Here is a 17,711-nt window from a genome sequence, read left to right on the forward strand (position 1 = left end):
ACCTATCGAACGGTGAAAGGCCTTGATTGAGTGGATGTGGGGAGGATGTTCCCTGTGGTGGGGGAGTCTAAGACCAGAGGACACAGCCTCAGGATAGAGGGGCGTCCTTTTAGAACGGAGATGAGGAGGAATTTCTTTAGCCAGAGAGTGGGGAATTTGTGGAATTCTTTGCCACAAGCAGCTGTGGAGGCCAAGTCTTTATGTATATTTAAGGTAGAAGTTGTTAGATTCCTGATTGGTCAGGCATGAAGGGATATGAGGAGAAGGCAGGAGATTGGGGCTGAGAGGGAAGTTGGAGTAGGCATGATAAAATGGTGGAGCAGACTCGATGGGCCAAATGGCCTAATTCTGCTCCTATACCTTATGGTCTTGTGATCTTAAAATGTGTGGGCGTTGAACATGATTAGCTTCCTGAACATAAGTTGATATGTAAGTTGATAGGGTGGTTCAGAAGGCATATGGTGTACTTTATACTTTATTAGTACTTGCCTTTATTAGTTGAGGCATTGAGTTTAAAAAGTCAGCAAGTTGTGATGCAGTTCTATAAATCTCTAGTTAGGCCACATCTGGAGTATTACATATAGTTCTGGTCGCTCCATTATAGGACCATTATAGGAAGGATGTTGAGGCTTTGGAGAGGGTGCAGAAGAGGTTTACCAGGATGTTGCCTGGATTAGAGGGCATGCACTAGAACGAGAGTTCGGGCAAACTTGGCTTGCTTTCTCTGGAGTGGCGAAAGCTGAGAGGAGATCCGATAGAGGTTTACAGGTTGGGTGGTTGGTGGTTGGGTTGAGCTGCTGCTCTCTGATCTTGGCAATTTACTTGCAAACGTTTCGTCACCACACGAGGAGACATTGTCAGTGCGCTGTTGGTTGTGATGTGTCCTCTGAATGCTTGGCCTTTGTATACTTATCAATCAATAGGCATCCGTTAGTCTCGAGAGACCATGGATTTGCGCCTTGGAAGGTTTCCAATGCGCAGGCCTGGGCAAGGTTGTATGTTTGGTGAACTTTTTGTGTGTCGTGATCTGGAAAATTGCCTGTGTTGGCTCATAACTAGGATCAAGGTCGGCCATTTTTGTTTACAGAATTGCTCATGGAAAGCCACGCTTACAGGAATTCTTTTGCGTGCCGCGTATTCGCCTGCGCCATGACTTTCACTGACGCCCAATCGGATTTGTTCCCTTCTCGATCTTCGTGTGCAGAGACGTGTAAGAGGTTTAAAAGATTATCAGAGGCATGGATGGAGAAGAGAGGCAGTATCTTTTTCGCAGGGTTTTAACTGTCTGCTACCAGAGGATATGTGTTTAAAATGAGGGGGGAAAGTTTTGTACAGAGAGTTGCGGGTGTCTGAGGTGGCGGAGGCAGATACATTAGAGACCTCTGAAGGCACTTTGGTCAGCATATAAATGTGAGGGAAATGGAAGGGAATGGACATTGTGTGGTAATGAGAGATTAGTTGGCCATTTGATGACTACTTGGTCTAACACAGCACTGTGGGCTGAATGGCCTGTTCTTGCCCTGTACTGCTGTATGTTCCATGTGAACAGCTAATGCCGGCTTCCCGGGTTAGATTTCCTTGGGATTCTATCATCGTCATGGATAGCGGCTCCTTTTATAATTCAGGAGCTGGGCCAGCAAGAAAGCAGAAGGAACCCACTGTCTCTGGCACTGTAGTTCCGTGCAGGCTGCTCGAACGTTCTAATGGGCCCGGTGTATCCACTCACGCAGGCTAATCTGTTGCCACAGAAACAGCTCCATCGACCCCATTGATCTGTGCTGCACATGAGCCTGTGTCAGCCCCCACCCCACCATCCAACCTCTTGTCACTGGGACTTGAGCATCTGAGCTATAGGGAAAGATTAAAAATATATTTATTGTCAAAGTACCCAACCCTGAGATTCGTTGACTGGTTTAGGACTGAGCTTGGGCGATTGAGGGGAGATTTGACAGAGGAGTGTAGATAGGGTAAATGCAAGCACAGACATCCCACCTTTCCCGGAAGTTCCAGGAGTCTCCCGCATATTGATAGTGGCTCCCTGATGCCCGCAAATTATATACAATATCCCGGAAATCAATTTTTTTGAGAGGGAGAGGGAGCATCCTGATTGGTCTCTTTTTGTGCTCAGTAGACCTATCAGTTTTCTCTGTGGGCGGGCTTTACAGTCGATCTCAAAAATAATGACAGTGTTGCTCGCTGCACTGTTTGCAACAGTGACTTTTCTATTGCCCATGGTGGGTTAAAATGTAAAAGACATGTTGAGGTGAGTTTAACAGGTGTCATTCGTTCATTAGCATAGCTAACGTTATTTAAACTAGCTGGCTAGCTGCTAAGGAGCTACTCTTTTGATGTCCTACGTGATGAGACCAAACTCCCTGTAGACTTGCTTAAAGTTGTAATAGAATATTATAATGTAAGTACATATTTTAATGTCACATTTTTAGCATATACTCAACTTAGTTTACAGATTAGACAAAATCACTAAACAAAGTATTCCATACACCCTTGGAGGTCGACCGGGGGGTGGGGGCAGTGAGGATATGGGGTTGCAGGGGGTGGGGGTGCTACCTCCCTGAAATGAGTTTTTGCAGGGCGGCATGTCTGCAAGCAAGCTTTTTCCAGTGAGGCTGGAACTAGAGGTCGAGGGTTAAGGGTGAAAGGTGAACTATTTAAGGGGGATCTTCGCTCGGAGAACGGCGAGAGTGTGGGACGAGCTGCCGGAGGGAGTAGTGGATATGGGTTCGGTTTCAACGTTGAAGGGAAATTTGGGTAGGTACATGGACGAGAGGGGTATGGAGGGCTATGGTCCCAAACTGGGGTCCGTGGACCTCTTGCTTAATGGCGTCAAAAAGGTTGGGAACCCCTGGTCTCAGTGCAGGTTGACCGAACTAGGTAGAATAATGGTTTGGCATGATCTAGATGGGCCGAAGGGCCTGTTTTTGTACTGTAGCACTCTATGACTAGGGTGACACTTTTTTTCTTGTATTTATTGTCCATCCTTCCCCACCCCCCCCCAATTAGCCCTCGAAGGTGGTGGTGCGGTGCCCTCTTTAACCGCCACAGTCCCGGAGCAGGTGCTCCATCAGCGCTGTGACCCAGCGGCAGTGAAGGGTGACAGGTCCGTCCTACTGCCAGGTTTCGACCCAAATCACCGACGTTTCCTCCCCCCCCCCACCCCCCCCCACCTACAGACTGCACAACCCATTGTGTTCCTGCAGCAGGGTATGTGTTCCTTCAGTTCTGGCATTCTGCCATCTCCCCGTGTCTCTGCCTACAAATATTTGTGAGACCTGGAGGGAAACTAGCTGGCTGGATCTTATCAGCTCATAAGTGTTTGTTTGGTGAATTTAGTTCCTGTAAGGTCCCTTTTGGATATTGGAGGTATTGGTTTATCATCGTCAGATGCACTGGGATACGGTGACAAAATTGTAGAAAGCATTTCGAGGTCCCCACTTTGAGTATTGTGAGCAGTTTTGTCCCTTATTCACGAAAGGGTGTGTTGACACTGGGGAGGGTTCGGAGAAGGTTCACAAAAACTATTCCGGGATTGATAGGCTTGTGATACGAGGAGCGTTTGATGGCTCTGGGCCTGTACTCACTGGAATTCAGAAGAACGAGGGGCGGCCTCATTGAAACCTGTCGAACGGTGAAAGGCTTAGATAGGGTGGATGTGGAGAGGATGTTTCCTATGGTGGGGGAGTCTCAAGACCAGAGAACACAGCCTCAGAATAGAGGGGTGATCAAAGTACGAAGGGAATTGGGGAAAAGTCAGAAGACTGGGGCTGAGAGGGAAATCGATCAGCCAGGACGAGATGGCACAGCAGACTCAATGGGTCAAATTGTCTAATTCTGCTCCTGTATCTTATGATTATCTTTCATAGTGATTATCATCATCATCGTGCGCCACGTTGTATGACATCATCATTACGTGCCGTGTCGTATGACGTGGGTGATCGGGGTCTTTCCATCACCATGATTGTTCTTGGCAAATTTTCCTACCGAAGTGGTTTGCCATTGCCACCTTCTGGGCAATGTCTTTACAAGATGGGTGACCCCAGCCATTATCAATCCCCTTCAGAGATTGTCTGCCTGGTGTCAGTGGTCACATAACCAGGACTTGTGATCTGTACCGGCTGCTTATACGACCATCCACCATCTGCCCCCATGGCTCCACGTGACCCTGATCAGGGGGCTAAACAGGTGCTACACCTTGCCCAAGGGTGACCTGCAGGCTTGCGGAGTGAAGGAGCACCTTACACCTCCTTTGGTGGAGACGTACCTCAGGGCTGGGTATGTCTGCGCTCGCACCACATCCCTGCCCCCCGTCCCTGGCACGCCTTCTCTGCCACCAGTCCCACACGCCTCCCATGGTGCTCCCTCCTCGCCATTCCCAGCATCCTTTGCTGCTGCCAGATTTACCAACTCGCTGTCCGCTCCACGTCGACAAATACAGTCCTGTGCTAAAGCCTTAGCCACCCTAGATATATATCTACATGTGCATAAGTCTTTTCCACAGAACTGTATATGCTGATTCGGCGGTGTCATCAGTGAACTTAGATACAGCATCGGTGCTGAGCTTAGCCTCACAGACATAAGTGTAAAGCGAGACGAGCAGGGGGCTAAGCACACAGCCCTGTGGTGTACCCGTACTGATGGAGACTGTGGGGCAGGTGTTGCTGGACTGACCGGGGTCTGCAAGTGAGGAGATGGAGGATCCACTTGTGTACGGATGTATTGAGCCCCTCTGAGGGGATGATGGTATCGAATGGCAGTGTGTAGTCGATGAGGAGCATCCCGGTGTGTGCATCGTCGCTGTCTGGAGATGTTCCAGGGTTGAATGAAGAGCCAGTGGAGTGGCATCTGCTGTGGACTTGTTGTGATGGTAGTCTCACGATACAAGATTGTATTGATAATCTTCAGTTATTCAGTACACAAGTCTAAAGGAGAACAAAATGGTTTTAACTCTGGGTCTGGTGTTGCCTAAAAAACAACAGTAAGAACACCATAATTAAAAAAAAACACATGAAATATAACTATAAACACGCAAGCCACACACATCAAAGTTGCTGGTGAACGCAGCAGGCCAGGCAGCATCTCTAGGAAGAGGTACAGTCGACGTTTCAGGCCGAGACCCTTCATCAGGACTAACTGAAGGAAGAGTGAGTAAGGGATTTGAGATCTCTTACTAACTCTTCCTTCAGTTAGTCCTGATGAAGGGTCTCGGCCTGAAACGTCGACTGATTGTTTCCACAGATGCTGCCCGACCTGCTGAGTTCCTCCAGCGCGTTGTGAGTGTTGAATTGCATTGAACTGCTGCTGACAAGTTAACAAATTTCGCGTCGCATGCTGGCGATAACAAACCCAATTCTGATTCCTTCGTGGTATCGCTGGCCCTCTCTGTTTACCTGTCCTGGACGACGGGTGGCTGGGTGCTGGTGATGCATTGGGCAGTTCTAACTGCGTGTTGCAGAGTCGTCCTATCCGCTGCAGGGCAGTTTCTGTACCGCGCAATGACACCGCGCGTCAGGATGCTCGTAACTGCATACCTTGTTGAAGGTCGTGAAACCTGCTGTGCATCCTGACCTTGGTCTTGGTGTTCCACTTCAGTTCCTCAGGGGTGTGACAACCCCCCCCACCACCGCCCCCCCAGCTCCAAGGAGCAGAGTTCAACCCTGCCCTGTCAGCATGCAGTTCGCTACACTCTGTCTGACTCTGTGTGTGTGTGTGTGTGTGTGTGTGTGATTCTCTCCCAGCTGCTCTAGGTTTCCTCCCACACCCGACAGTAGGTTTGCTGGGCTAATTAGCCACAGTATTAGCCCCTAACGTGTAGGTGGCTGGTAGATTCTCAGGCAAAGGGTCGGGGGCAGGGGAGGGAAGCGGAGAATGTAGGAATAATAAGAAGTGGCCCACTCAGGTTGGAGGAACAACACCTTATATTCCGTCTGGGTAGCCTCCAACCTGATGGCATGAACATCGACTTCTCTAACTTCCGCTAATGCCCCACCTCCCCCTCGTACCCCATCCGTTATTTATTTTTATACACACATTCTTTCTCTCTCTCTCTTTTTTCTCCCTCTGTTCCTTGCCCATCCTCTGGGTCCTCCCCCGCCCCCTTTTCCTTCTCCCTGGGCCTCCTGTCCCGTGATCCTCTCATTTCCCTTTTGCCAATCACCTGTCCAGCTGTTGGCTCCATCCCTCCCCCTCCTGTCTTCTCCTATCATTTCGGATCTCCCCTTCCCCCTCCAACTTTCAAATCCCTTACTCACTCTTCCTTCAGTTAGTCCTGACGAAGGGTCTCGGCCTGAAACGTCGACTGTACCTCTTCCTACAGATGCTGCCTGGCCTGCTGTGTTCACCAGCAACTTTGATGTGTGTTGCTTGAATTTCCAGCATCTGCAGATTTCGTCATGTTTAAATTTGTGCTTGATGGTTTAAACTATGGCTAACAGCAATCTATGTACGAGGGGTGATTGATAAGTTTGTGGCCTAAGGTAGAAGGAGTCAATTTTAGAAAACCTAGCACATTTATTTTTCAACATAGTCCCCTCCTACATTTACACACTTAGTCCAGCAGTCATGAAGCATACGGATCTTGGACCTCCAGAAAGTGTCCACAGCAGGGGTGATTGATAAGTTCGTGCTCTAAGGTAGAAGGAGATGAGTTATTAACTTCAAACTTTCTGCATTATCACTCAAAGAGTTGAACTGCACGTGCATGTAACGAGAGCTGTATAACTCATCTCCTTCTACCTTAGGCCACGAACTTATCAATTACCCCTGCTGTGGACCACTTTCTGGAGGTCCAAGATCCGTATGCTCCACGACCGCTGGATTAAGTGTGTAAATGTAGGAGGGGACTATGTTGAAAAATAAATGTGCTAGGCTTTCTAAAATTGACTCCTTCTACCCTAGGCCACAAACTTATCAATCACCCCTTGGAAAATAGGACCATTCTGGCACCAGTTAAGGATCAGCTGTACCTCTGGGAACAGGAGGAAACTGGCGACCCCACGGAATCCGGGGCATTTCATAAACTGCTGGAAGAACTGGCTGGGTCAGGCAGCATCTGCGGAGGCAGAGAGGTTGTCGATGTTCGAGTTAAATGGTGCACAACCCCTGCTGAGTTCCTCGAGCAGTTTGTTCTCTGCCGTCCTTCTGTGTAGAAATCCGGTTGCTGTTCTGGTGTACTTGGTTTGAAAACTCATCCAAGATCCTGTCAAACCTCTTGATAGGACACAAGCTACCTCAGGTGCCTCGTAAAGACGAGCAACTTGGACCTCCTTGTGCTTTGGTTGACTCATAAAGAAACTGGCTATTTATCACATTGATATCCATGGGATAGTTTTAATAAACTTCTTCTTCGGCTGTCCATCGGTTTCGATGTTGACTGAGGCCTGAGGAAGGTTGTATGGAAGACCGGCAGTTGCCCATGCTGCAAGTCTCCCCTCTCCACGCCACCGATGTTGTCCAAGGGAAAGGCATTAGGACCCATACAGCTTGGCACCAGTGTCGTCGCAGAGCAATGTGTGGTTAAGTGCCTTGCTCAAAGACACAACACATTGCCTCAGCTGGGGCTCGAACTCACGACCTTCAGATCACTAGTCCAATGCCTTAACCACTTGGCCACAAGTTATTATTACCTGCACTGTATCAAGTATTTTCTGGACAGCAAGTCAGCTGGGAATGCCCAAAGGTGTAATAATTGCAAGTTTTTCTCTGTGGGATTTGTAATTTCTGACCAACAGTAGCTCCCACCTGGATTTTAACGTAGATTTTAGATTTTTTTTATTATTCAGAGAAACAGTGTGGAACAGACCCTTCTGGTCCTGTCAGCTGCCCAGCAACCAGCTACTTTAACCGTAGCCCAATCACAGGATGTCCCACATGGGAGGTTGGTCAAGGAGGGTCAGTCGCTCGGCATTCAGGATGAGGTAGTAAACTGGTTTAGATATTCGCTTTGCGGGAGAAGCCACAGAGTGGTTGTAGATGGTTGCCTCTCTGTGACTGGTGGAGTGCCACAGGGATCGGTGCTGGGTCCGTTGCTGTTTGTCATCTGTATCAATGACCTGGATGACAATGTGGCTAACTGGATCAGCAAATTTGTGGACGACACCAAGACTGAGGGTGTAGGGGATGGCGAGGTAGGCCATCGTGGCTTGCAGAGGTATCTGGACCAGCTGGAAAAATGGGCTGAGAAATGGCAGGTGGAATCTAATGGAGACAAGTGCAGAGTTTTGCAGTCTGGTAGGACCAGCCAGGGTTGGCCTTACACGGTGAACGGTGGAGCAAAGGGACCTGGGAATACAGCTCAATAATTCGTTGAAAGTGGCGTCACAGGTAGATAGGTTTGAACATAGAACATAGAATAGTACAGCACAGTACAGGCCCTTGGGCCCACAATGTTGTGCTGACCCTCAAACCCTGCCTCCCATATAACCCCCCATTTTAAATTCCACCATACCTGTCTAGTAGTCTCTTAAACTTCACTAGTGTATCTGCCTCCACCACTGACTCAGGCAGTGCATTCCACACACCAACCACTCTCTGAGTAAAAAACCTTCCTCTAATATCCCCCTTGAACTTCCCACCCCTTACCTTAAAGTCATGTCCTCTTGTATTGAGCAGTGGTGCCCTGGGGAAGAGGCGCTGGCTATCCACTCTATCTATTCCTCTTATTATCTTGTACACCTCTATCACGTCTCCTCTCATCCTCCTTCTCTCCAAAGAGTAAAGCCCTAGCTCCCTTAATCTCTGATCATAATCCATACTCTCTAAACCAGGCAGCACCCTGGTAAATCTCCTCTGTACCCTTTCCAATGCTTCCACATCCTTCCTATAGTGAGGCGACCAGAACTGGACACAGTAAAGAAAACTCTTGGCACGTTGGCTTTCGTGAGTCAAAGTATTGAGAACAGAAGATGGGATGATATGTTGAAGTTGTATAAGACGTTGATGAGGCCTAATTTGGAGTACTGTGTGCAGTTTTGGTCACCTACCTACAGGAAAGATGTAAACAAGATTGAAAGAGTACAGAGAAAATTTACGAGGATGTTGCTGGGTCTGGAGGACCTGAGTTATAAAGAAAGATTGAATAAGTTCAGACTTCACTCCTTAGAACGTCGAAGACAGAGGAGATTTGGTAGAGATATGCAGAATTATGAGGGGTATACATAGGGTGAATGCAAGCAGGCTTTTTGCCTACAACCAGAGGTCATGGGTTAAGGGTGAAAGGTGAGAAGCTTAAGGGGAACATGAGGGGAAACTTCTTCACTCATGAGAGTGTGGAACGAGCTGCAGGTGGTGCATGTGAGCTCGATTTCAATGTTTAAGAGAGGTTTGGACAGGTACATGGATGGTAGGGGTATGGAGGGCTATGGTGCCGGTGCAGGAGGATGGGAGTAGGCAGTTTAAATGGTTAGGCAAGGACCAGATGGGCTGAAGGGCCTTTTCTATTACTCTGTGCCGAACATAGGGGTGTGTGTTCAGGCTTCTGAACCTCCTTCCTTTCGGTAACAAAGAGAAGAGGGCATGTCCTGGGTGGTGGGGGTCCCAAATGACAGACGCTGCCTTTTCGAGGCATCACCTTTTGAAGGTGTCCTGGATGCCGCAGAGGCAAGAGCCCGTGATGGAACTGGCTGAGTTTACAAACCTCTGCAGCTTCATCGGATACTGTGCCATGGCCTCTCCGTGCCAAACTTACAGAGACCTTCCTTGTTTTGTTGTTGCACTCTTTCCCAGATCTGAGGAAAGGTCTTCGATCTGAAGTCTTGACTGTTTCTTTTACCGCAGATTAGATTTTTTTAGATTATGAGAACACTCAGTCCTCTTTCATTGTCATTTAGAAATGCACATGCATTAAGAAATGATACAATGTTTCTCCAGCGTGATATCACAGAAAATAGGACAAACCAAAGACTAACGCTGACAAAACCACATAATTATAACATATAGTTACAGCAGTGCAAAACAATACCATAATTTGATAATGAACAGACCATAGGCACAGTAAAAATAGTCTCAAGGTCCCTGAATCGATCGACTCCCGAGTCCCCGATAGCAGGCAGCAAAAGGGAGAAACTCCCTGCCATAAACCTCCAGGCACCGTCAACTTGCTGATACCTTGGAAGCAGCCGACCACAGCCGATACTGAGTCCGTCCACCCGAAAACTTCGAGACTCCGACCAGCCTGTCCGATACAGCCTCCCGAGCGCCTTCGACCTCGCCCTGGCCGCTGAAACACGCAAAGCCGAGGATTTCAGGGCCTTCTGCTCCGGAGATTCCGGTTACCACACAGTAGCAGCAGCAGCGAAGCGGGCATTTCAGAAGTTTTCCAGATGTTCCTCCATAATCTCACGTCCATCTCCATCAAATCAGAATTGTACACGGCCCCCTACTTGACAGATTACAGATATCATTCACCGGAGAGGCCGCGTGCACTGCCATCTTCTCCTCCCTGCTGCCTGACCCGCATTTAAGAAACCATGAGCTACAGCATGTGTAACAGGCCCTTCTGGCCCGATAAGCCCTGCTGCCCCATTACAGTGACCACTTCACCTGTGGGTCTTTGGGATGCGGGAGGAAACCCACATGGGGAGAATGTATCATTGCAGTCAGCGGCAGGAATTGAACGCGGGTCTCCGCCGCTGTCGTAACGTTAGGGTAACTGGTACACTGCCTTGCTGCTCCCTGTGGTAGTAAACCTTCGGGTGAGGGTGGGGGGGTGGGAAGTTGGGAGAAGGTACCCCAGCCCTCATTGAGGGGGAATCAGCATTGGAAAGGGTGAACAGTTTCATGATCCTGGGTTTCGGCGTCTCTGAAGAACTGCGTGAGGTGCTGGAGGAGCTCAGCAGGCCAGGCAGCATCTGTGGAGGAGAGTAGATACCGCCTGACATGCTGAGTGTGTTGCTTTGGATCTCCAGCATCTGCAGATCTCTCTCGTGTCTCTGAGGATCTGTCCTGGGCTGTTGTCACTGTAATATCTGCCCCTGTTGTACCACCTAATTTATTCTTTCTTGGTTTTCGTTCTGTCCCGGTTGAGCGAGCTACCCGAGAACTGATGCCTGCCCTTCTGTTCTCTTGCCTTATCCAGGGGAAGTCGGAACTGGGAGCGCCTCTCGTACGCTGAATGAACCCTGAGAGGGAGCGCGGAGGCCCGTGAGTGCCGGGAGCCGGTCGGAGCCATGGAGCAGAACACCTTCTCCCGCATCAGGCTGTGGTGTCCGCGGCCCTTCGGCACCTATCTGCAGAACAAGCCCTGCTGTATCGGCCTGAAGAAAAGCCCGGGCGACCCCAAGGTGAAGGAGGGCACGCCGGCCTGCTCGGAGAACACGCCGCCCGTCGTTCCCGGTGCCGGTGGGGGCAATGGCCAGAGTGAGGGGCAGGGCGAGGAGGGCAGGGTCTTGCTGGACACCTGGTACGTCATCAAGCCGGGCAACACCAAGGAAAAGATCGCCTTCTTCGTGGCTCACCAGTGCGGAGGTGGTGGCAACAACGGCCGGAGCAACGCGGTCAAGGTGAAGGGAAGCTGGACAATGGACGGGACGAAACCCAAGAGGAGGAGGAAGTCGCACGACTCCCCCAGGGAGGGGCCGAGGGAGCCTCCGGGCGAGGCGGAGCTGGTCTCGGTGGCCGAGATGGTGGCCTTGGTAGAGCAGCGTTCCACTGCCACCACGTTGGCGGGACAGGAAGCCGAGGGCCCCTTGCCCCGGCAGGAGGAGGAGGGGGAGGAAGAGGAGGGGGAGGAGGAGGAGGAGGGGGAGGAGGAGGTGGAGGAAGCTGAGGGCGGGGGCGGGGGCAGCAGCCGGGTGGCGGAGGCGATCGCCAGGATTGAGTCAGCCCAGCGGGGGGCTGGGGCACGGAGACGCAACGGGCTGGCCCGAAGCGAGGAGCAGGGGGCCGCCAGGGCCGGAGGCGGGGACTTCAGCCCCCCCTGCCCCGCCGGGGAGGTCCGCATCGCCTTTCGGGTGGCGGGCAGAGCCGGGGGAGGGGGTGGGCCCCGGCGCTCCGACGTGCCGGCCGGCAGTGTTTTCATGAGCTGCAACCGGTCGGTGTGCGGCGGGGCGCTGGAGAAGATCACCTGTGACCTCTACCAAATCGTGGGGCCCTCCGCCTCCTCCTCCTCGTCCCCCACCTCGCCCCCCTCCACCACCTCGGCTCCTGCCGCCTTCCCACCTGCCCCGGCCCCACCCCTGCCGGACGTAGAAATGGCAACGCCTTACCCGGTCGGGGACTCGGGCCGTGACGCCTCCCCGGACGCTGCCGCCGCCCCCTTCCCATCCTCCCTGGAGAAAGGGGCGTCCCGAGACTGCCGCGCAGGCTTCCGGGTGGAGGTGGTGGTCACCGGCGGCGTGGACCAGTGCGTCGTCTTCGGCCGCGAGGGCCCCCCGGGCGACCGGGAGGACTCCCTGTGCGTGACGGTGGGACAGGACGCCAAGTGCCCAGGCTGCGAGGAGCCTCCCCCCGGGCAGCTCTTCTTCCTGCACTCCCTGGCCCAGGGCCCCGACTCCGAGCAGGGCCGGGCAGGCCAACCCCAGGAGGCCAAGGCCGGACCCCTCCGGATCTGCGGCACCCAGGAGCCCGAGGACAAGAGCCCCTCGCAGCCAGACGAGTCGGAGGCCCCCCTCTACTGCCTGTACCGCCACGTCTCGCACGACTTCCTGGAGATCCGCTTCAAGATCCAGCGCCTCCTGGAACCCCGCCAGTACCTCCTCCTGCTGCCCGACCACGTGACGGTCAAGATCCTCGGCTACCTGCCCACCCGCTCACTGGCCGCCCTAAAGTGCGCCTGCCACCACTTCAAGGGGGTCATCGAAGCCTACGGGATCCGTGCCGTCGACTCGCGCTGGAACCGGGACCCCCTCTACCGCGACGACCCCTGCAAGCAGTGCAAGAAGCACTACGAGAGGGGCGATGTCTCCCTCTGCCGCTGGCACCCCAAACCTTACCACCATGACTTGCCTTACGGACGATCCTACTGGATGTGCTGCCGCAGGAAAGACAGGGACACTCCCGGCTGCCGGGTCGGACTTCATGACAATAACTGGGTGCAGACCAGTGACACAGCAAAGAGGGAGGAGGGGAGGTAAAACGACAAAAAGAAAAGGAACTGGAGGGAACTTTTTTTTAAAAAAAACTTGCCCTCCCTCACCGTGCAGTCCTGTGATTGAATCTTCTGGCTTCTTGTGTCTGCTAGAGCTATTTAATTTTTGATTTGTTTTGAATTGGGGAAGGGTTGTCAAAAAAAAAGAAAACTCTGTTGGAAGCATGATAAAGTTTGTGTGCGTGTGTGTGTGTGTGAGAGAGAGAAAGAGAGTGTGTGTTTTCTCTCCCTGTTTTATGAAGTATATTACCATAATTTAATTTTGATCAAACTAGAGCAGATTTCACCCCACAAGCTGGCCAGATCTACGGAGGGGGTCTTGCTAACCATCTACCTTGCGTGGGGCAGAGGAGGGCGTTAGCAGTTGAGATTTGCAAGTTCAGAGGCAAAATTAGTGGGACCCCCCCCCCCCGACGTTGAAGACAGTCCCTACCTCTCATCACCTCTCCCTGTCTTAAGGCTCAGAGACAGACCATCTCGAATAGATTTGGCTCGACAATAAAGGCAGAAGGAGACGCCAAATACGGCTCCGCACGGCCGAGAGGATGGGGTTCGGGGGTGTGAATTTCACTGTCACTCAGACAAGGCTCCCCCCCTCCAGATCATTAACCACTCACCCACTGATGAAAGTGGGCAGTATTGATGTTCCTGCCCTCTCACCAACTGGCACTCAGTGACCAGAGGGAACTACGTCCATTGTTGGAAGTTTGTCCTAATGGGAATGGGAGATGGGTGGGGGTACCTACTCTTCCAGTGGTCCACTAGCAGTTGTGGCCAAGGACAGGTAGGAAATAAAATGGCGGCAACTTTCCATAAGACCATAAGATATAGGAGCAGAATTAGGCCATTTGACCAATTGAACCTGCTCTGCCATTTCATTTTCCCTCTCTGCCCCACTCTCCTGCCTTCTCCCTGTATCCCTTCATGCCTTGACCAACCAAGAATCTATCAACCTCTTAAGTACACGTAAAGACTTGGCCTCCCCAGCTGCCTGTAGCAAAGAATCCCACAATTTTTCCACTCTGGCTAAAGAAATTCCTCCTCATCTCCATCCTAAATAGACGTCCCTCCCTTCCGAGGCTGTATCCTCTGGTCTTAGATTCTCCCACAATAGGAAACATCCTGTCCACGTCCACTCTATCGAGGCCCTTCAACATTAGATAGGTTTCAATGAGGTCACCCCTCATTCTTCTGATTTGCTATGAGCAGAGGCCCAGAGCCATCAAATGCACCTCATATGACGAGCCTTTCAATCCCAGAATCATTTCCGCCAACATCCCTTGAACCCTCTCCAGTGTCAGCATGTCCTTCCTAGGGGGCCCAGGGAGCTGCACAGACCAACGGTTGCTCCGAGCAAGAAATTTTTACACGGCCTGAAATCTGTGCAGCGTATGATTGAAACATTACTTAGAAGAAAGTTGCGGCTGCATGGCAACGACGGCTATGTGCGTGGGAGCATTTCAGTTACTGCTCACCCGTGCAGCTTCGAGGGAACAGGGAATGGTGGGCAGCATAAAATGTGCCACACTCGAGCCACAAGGTTCAAATGCCTGCCCAGTTCGATTTCAGCTCGACCAAGGGACCCACGAAGGTAGGGAGATAGTCCGTCCAGAGTCACTTGTGCTACAAGCTCAATACAATCACATCAAAGCTTTGTATTCTAGTTCCAAAATCCACCGATTTTAATAAAAGCAAGCTTTGGAATTGGGTTGGCATTGGTGACCGAGGATGAACTTTAACCCCACACCTCACTCATCTTGGTGAGAGGCAGTTGACAAGAAAATAGACACCACCTGCTGTCTGGGGTATTGGTTAACAAAATACTTCCTCTGTCCCCTCCTGAATTATTTTTTGTTTTACAAATATACAGAAGTTTATTCACTGACAATAATCAAAGGATCACAAAATCATTAACAAGTACAAGTTGAAATATTGATTTTTGTCTGCAATTCCCTGGAGAGGGGGGTGCTGACCGTTCCCTGATCTCTTCTTCCCCACCCCCTCCCCTCAAATAGAGATTGCATGCTCTGGCAAGGACACCCGGGCATGGATGTAACCCTGGGAGAGGGGCAGGCTGTTGCCCTTTGACTGCCCACTGCCTAGACCCGTGAATGGACAGCTTGGCCAGCCTTGGGTAGATTTGCCCCCCCCCACCATGCGTCTCATACCCCCGCCATACCGGATGACCGTAGATCAGGAGAGCGGGGTTGAAGTGCAGTCAGAACTTGAGGAGCAGGCCAGTCAAAATGGCTGCCACAGCTTACACTCCGTATGTACGTGATATACCGTCCCTTGAAAGGACAGGTGGGCCTGTTGCACAGAAGCACTCCACCCCAGCTCCCCAGCGTACGGGGGGGAAAAGACCCCTGCGTAAAGCGGCCTCCACTGGGCCGCCACAGTGTTACAATTCCACAAGGGGAAGGAGTGGGTGGGAGCGGTTGTTGGTGTCAGCTTTTGCATTCTCACCTCGTCAGCTCCCTCCTCTGAAGGTGCGGCAGCCAAGCCCCATCATTGGGAACATCTGACTGATGCCAAGTTTTACTCCTCCCTCCAAAGTAAGTATTAACCCGTGGGTTTGCTTGGCTTCAGTACCCCCCCGCCCCCGCCCCCCAGAACGTCAGAAAATGTACCTGTATACCTCACCATCAGCAAAAAAAAAACATCTCACTGAACCACATCTGGGCAGCTGGGTGCTAATGTCCAAACCAAGATGCTCAAATGGAAGCTGGTTGATGTAAAAAAACTTTTCTGGCTTAAAGTATCAAATGGGTTTGGCTCAGTGTCCTGTTACTGGGAGGTTCAAAGCCCCTCCCAGTTCTCTTGTTTGTTTTTGTTTTACCCGGTAATAAACTTGTTTCAAACAGTGACATAAATGTATTTTTTTAAAAACCAGGATTCGAAAACCAGCAGCTGGTCAGACCGGTTTCTCTACGCAGGGGTGGCGAACATGTGGTACGTGTGTCCAAAGTGGTAGACACAGGAGAGTTTTGTTGGCACATGGTATGCAGTGCTGCCCCTCAAACCCCAGGCGTAATAAAAAGATTCCTAATGATTATTGCCAAATGAGGCTGTGATGGTTTCACAGGAAACATCTCACGCCAGTGAGAATGTGTGACGTTGAATGATAGGTTTTGAAATCCTCGCTGACCTGGTGTATGCATTAGTATTTGGATCATAATTAGTTGTAATAACCATTCATTCATTTGTTATGTGCTGTGTCATATGATGTTGCCGATCATGGTCTTCCCACGACCATGATTGTTCATGGCAAATTTTTCCACAGAAGTGGTTTGCCATTGCCTTCTTCTGGGCAGTGTCTTTCCAAGACGGGTGACCCCAGCCATTATCAATACTCTTCAGAGATTTTGTTTGCCTGGTGTCAGTGGTCACATAACCAGGACTTGTAACACACATCAAAGTTGCTGGTGAACGCAGCAGGCCAGGCAGCATGTCTAGGAAGAGGTACAGTCGACGTTTCAGGCTGAGTCCCTTCGTCAGGACTAACTGAAGGAGGAGTTAGTACTATACCCCCTGCCCATCCTCTGGGTTTCCCCCCCCTCCCCCTTTTCCTTCTCCCTGGGCCTCCTGTCCCATGATACTCTCATATCCCTTTTGCCAATCACCTGTCCAGCTCTTGGCTCCATCCCTCCCCCTCCCACTTTCAAATCTCTTACTAGCTCTTCCTTCAGTTAGTCCTGACGAAGGGTCTCGGCCCAAAACGTCGACTGTACCTCTTCCTAGAGATGCTGCCTGGCCTGCTGCGTTGCTTGAATTTCCAGCATCTGCAGAATTCCTCTTGTTTGCGTTTTTAACCAGGACTTGTGAGGTGCACCAGCTGCTCCCATGGCTTCACATGACTCTGATCGGGGGCTAAGCGGGTGCTACACCTTACCGGAGGGTGACCTGCAGGCTAGCAGAGGGAAGGAGCATCTTGCACCTCCTGGGGAAAGAGATCTATCTCCACCCCGCCACCCAACAAATACAATATTGTTTAGAAAGAATTTTTTTCGATTGTCTTTTCTACTATTTTAACAGGTTTTCTAAGGAACTTAACCCTTTCCTTAAACTGTTTGTCATTATTGTCACTAATTCATGAAACTCAATTGAAAATCTCTGCTCAAAATTGCTATGGCATGTGGAAGATTTTTTTTTTGATTATTGCCAATTTGGGCACACGCTCTCAAAAAAGTTCGTCACCCCTGCTGTAATATCGGGCAGGACGATCATCCCCTGGGTCCGATAGAGGATTCGAGCCTCATTCAAAGCCAAAGGTGACTAAGGGGTTTGTCTGTTCTCCCTGTGACTGTGTGGGTTTCCTTTGGGTGCTTGGATTTCCTCCAGGTGCTCAGATTTCCTCTGGGTGCTTGGGTTTCCTCCGGATGCTGGGGTTTCCTCCGGGTGCTGGGGTTTCCTCCGGGTGCTGGGATTTCCTCCCACTCTCCCAAAGACGTACTGGTCGGTAGGTAAATTGTCCCATGATTAGGCTAAGAGTAAGTTGGTGGATTGCTGGGCGGCATTGTTCAAAGGGCATATTCCGCGCTGTATCTCAATGAATAAATAGAGCTCAGTTTATGGTCATCAGCACAAGTGCAGTGAATGCGAGGATGAGCAC

General features: G+C 51.0%; 1 protein-coding gene across 1 annotated transcript in view; it reads left to right on the forward strand.

The window, feature by feature from the left end:
- The window catches only part of fbxo46 (F-box protein 46), a 41,120-nt gene extending 24,463 nt beyond the window's left edge, over positions 1–16,657 (forward strand). Inside the window, exon 2 of the mRNA XM_063059918.1 lies at positions 11,090–16,657. Coding sequence (XP_062915988.1) covers positions 11,181–13,085 — 1,905 coding nt within the window. The 5' untranslated portion in view covers positions 11,090–11,180 and the 3' untranslated portion in view covers positions 13,086–16,657. The remainder of the gene's footprint in view (positions 1–11,089) is intronic.
- The last annotated feature ends 1,054 nt before the right edge of the window (positions 16,658–17,711 follow it).

The sequence above is a fragment of the Mobula hypostoma genome, chromosome 10 (genome assembly GCF_963921235.1).
Source record: "Mobula hypostoma chromosome 10, sMobHyp1.1, whole genome shotgun sequence".
NCBI classification, from domain to species: domain Eukaryota; kingdom Metazoa; phylum Chordata; class Chondrichthyes; order Myliobatiformes; family Myliobatidae; genus Mobula; species Mobula hypostoma.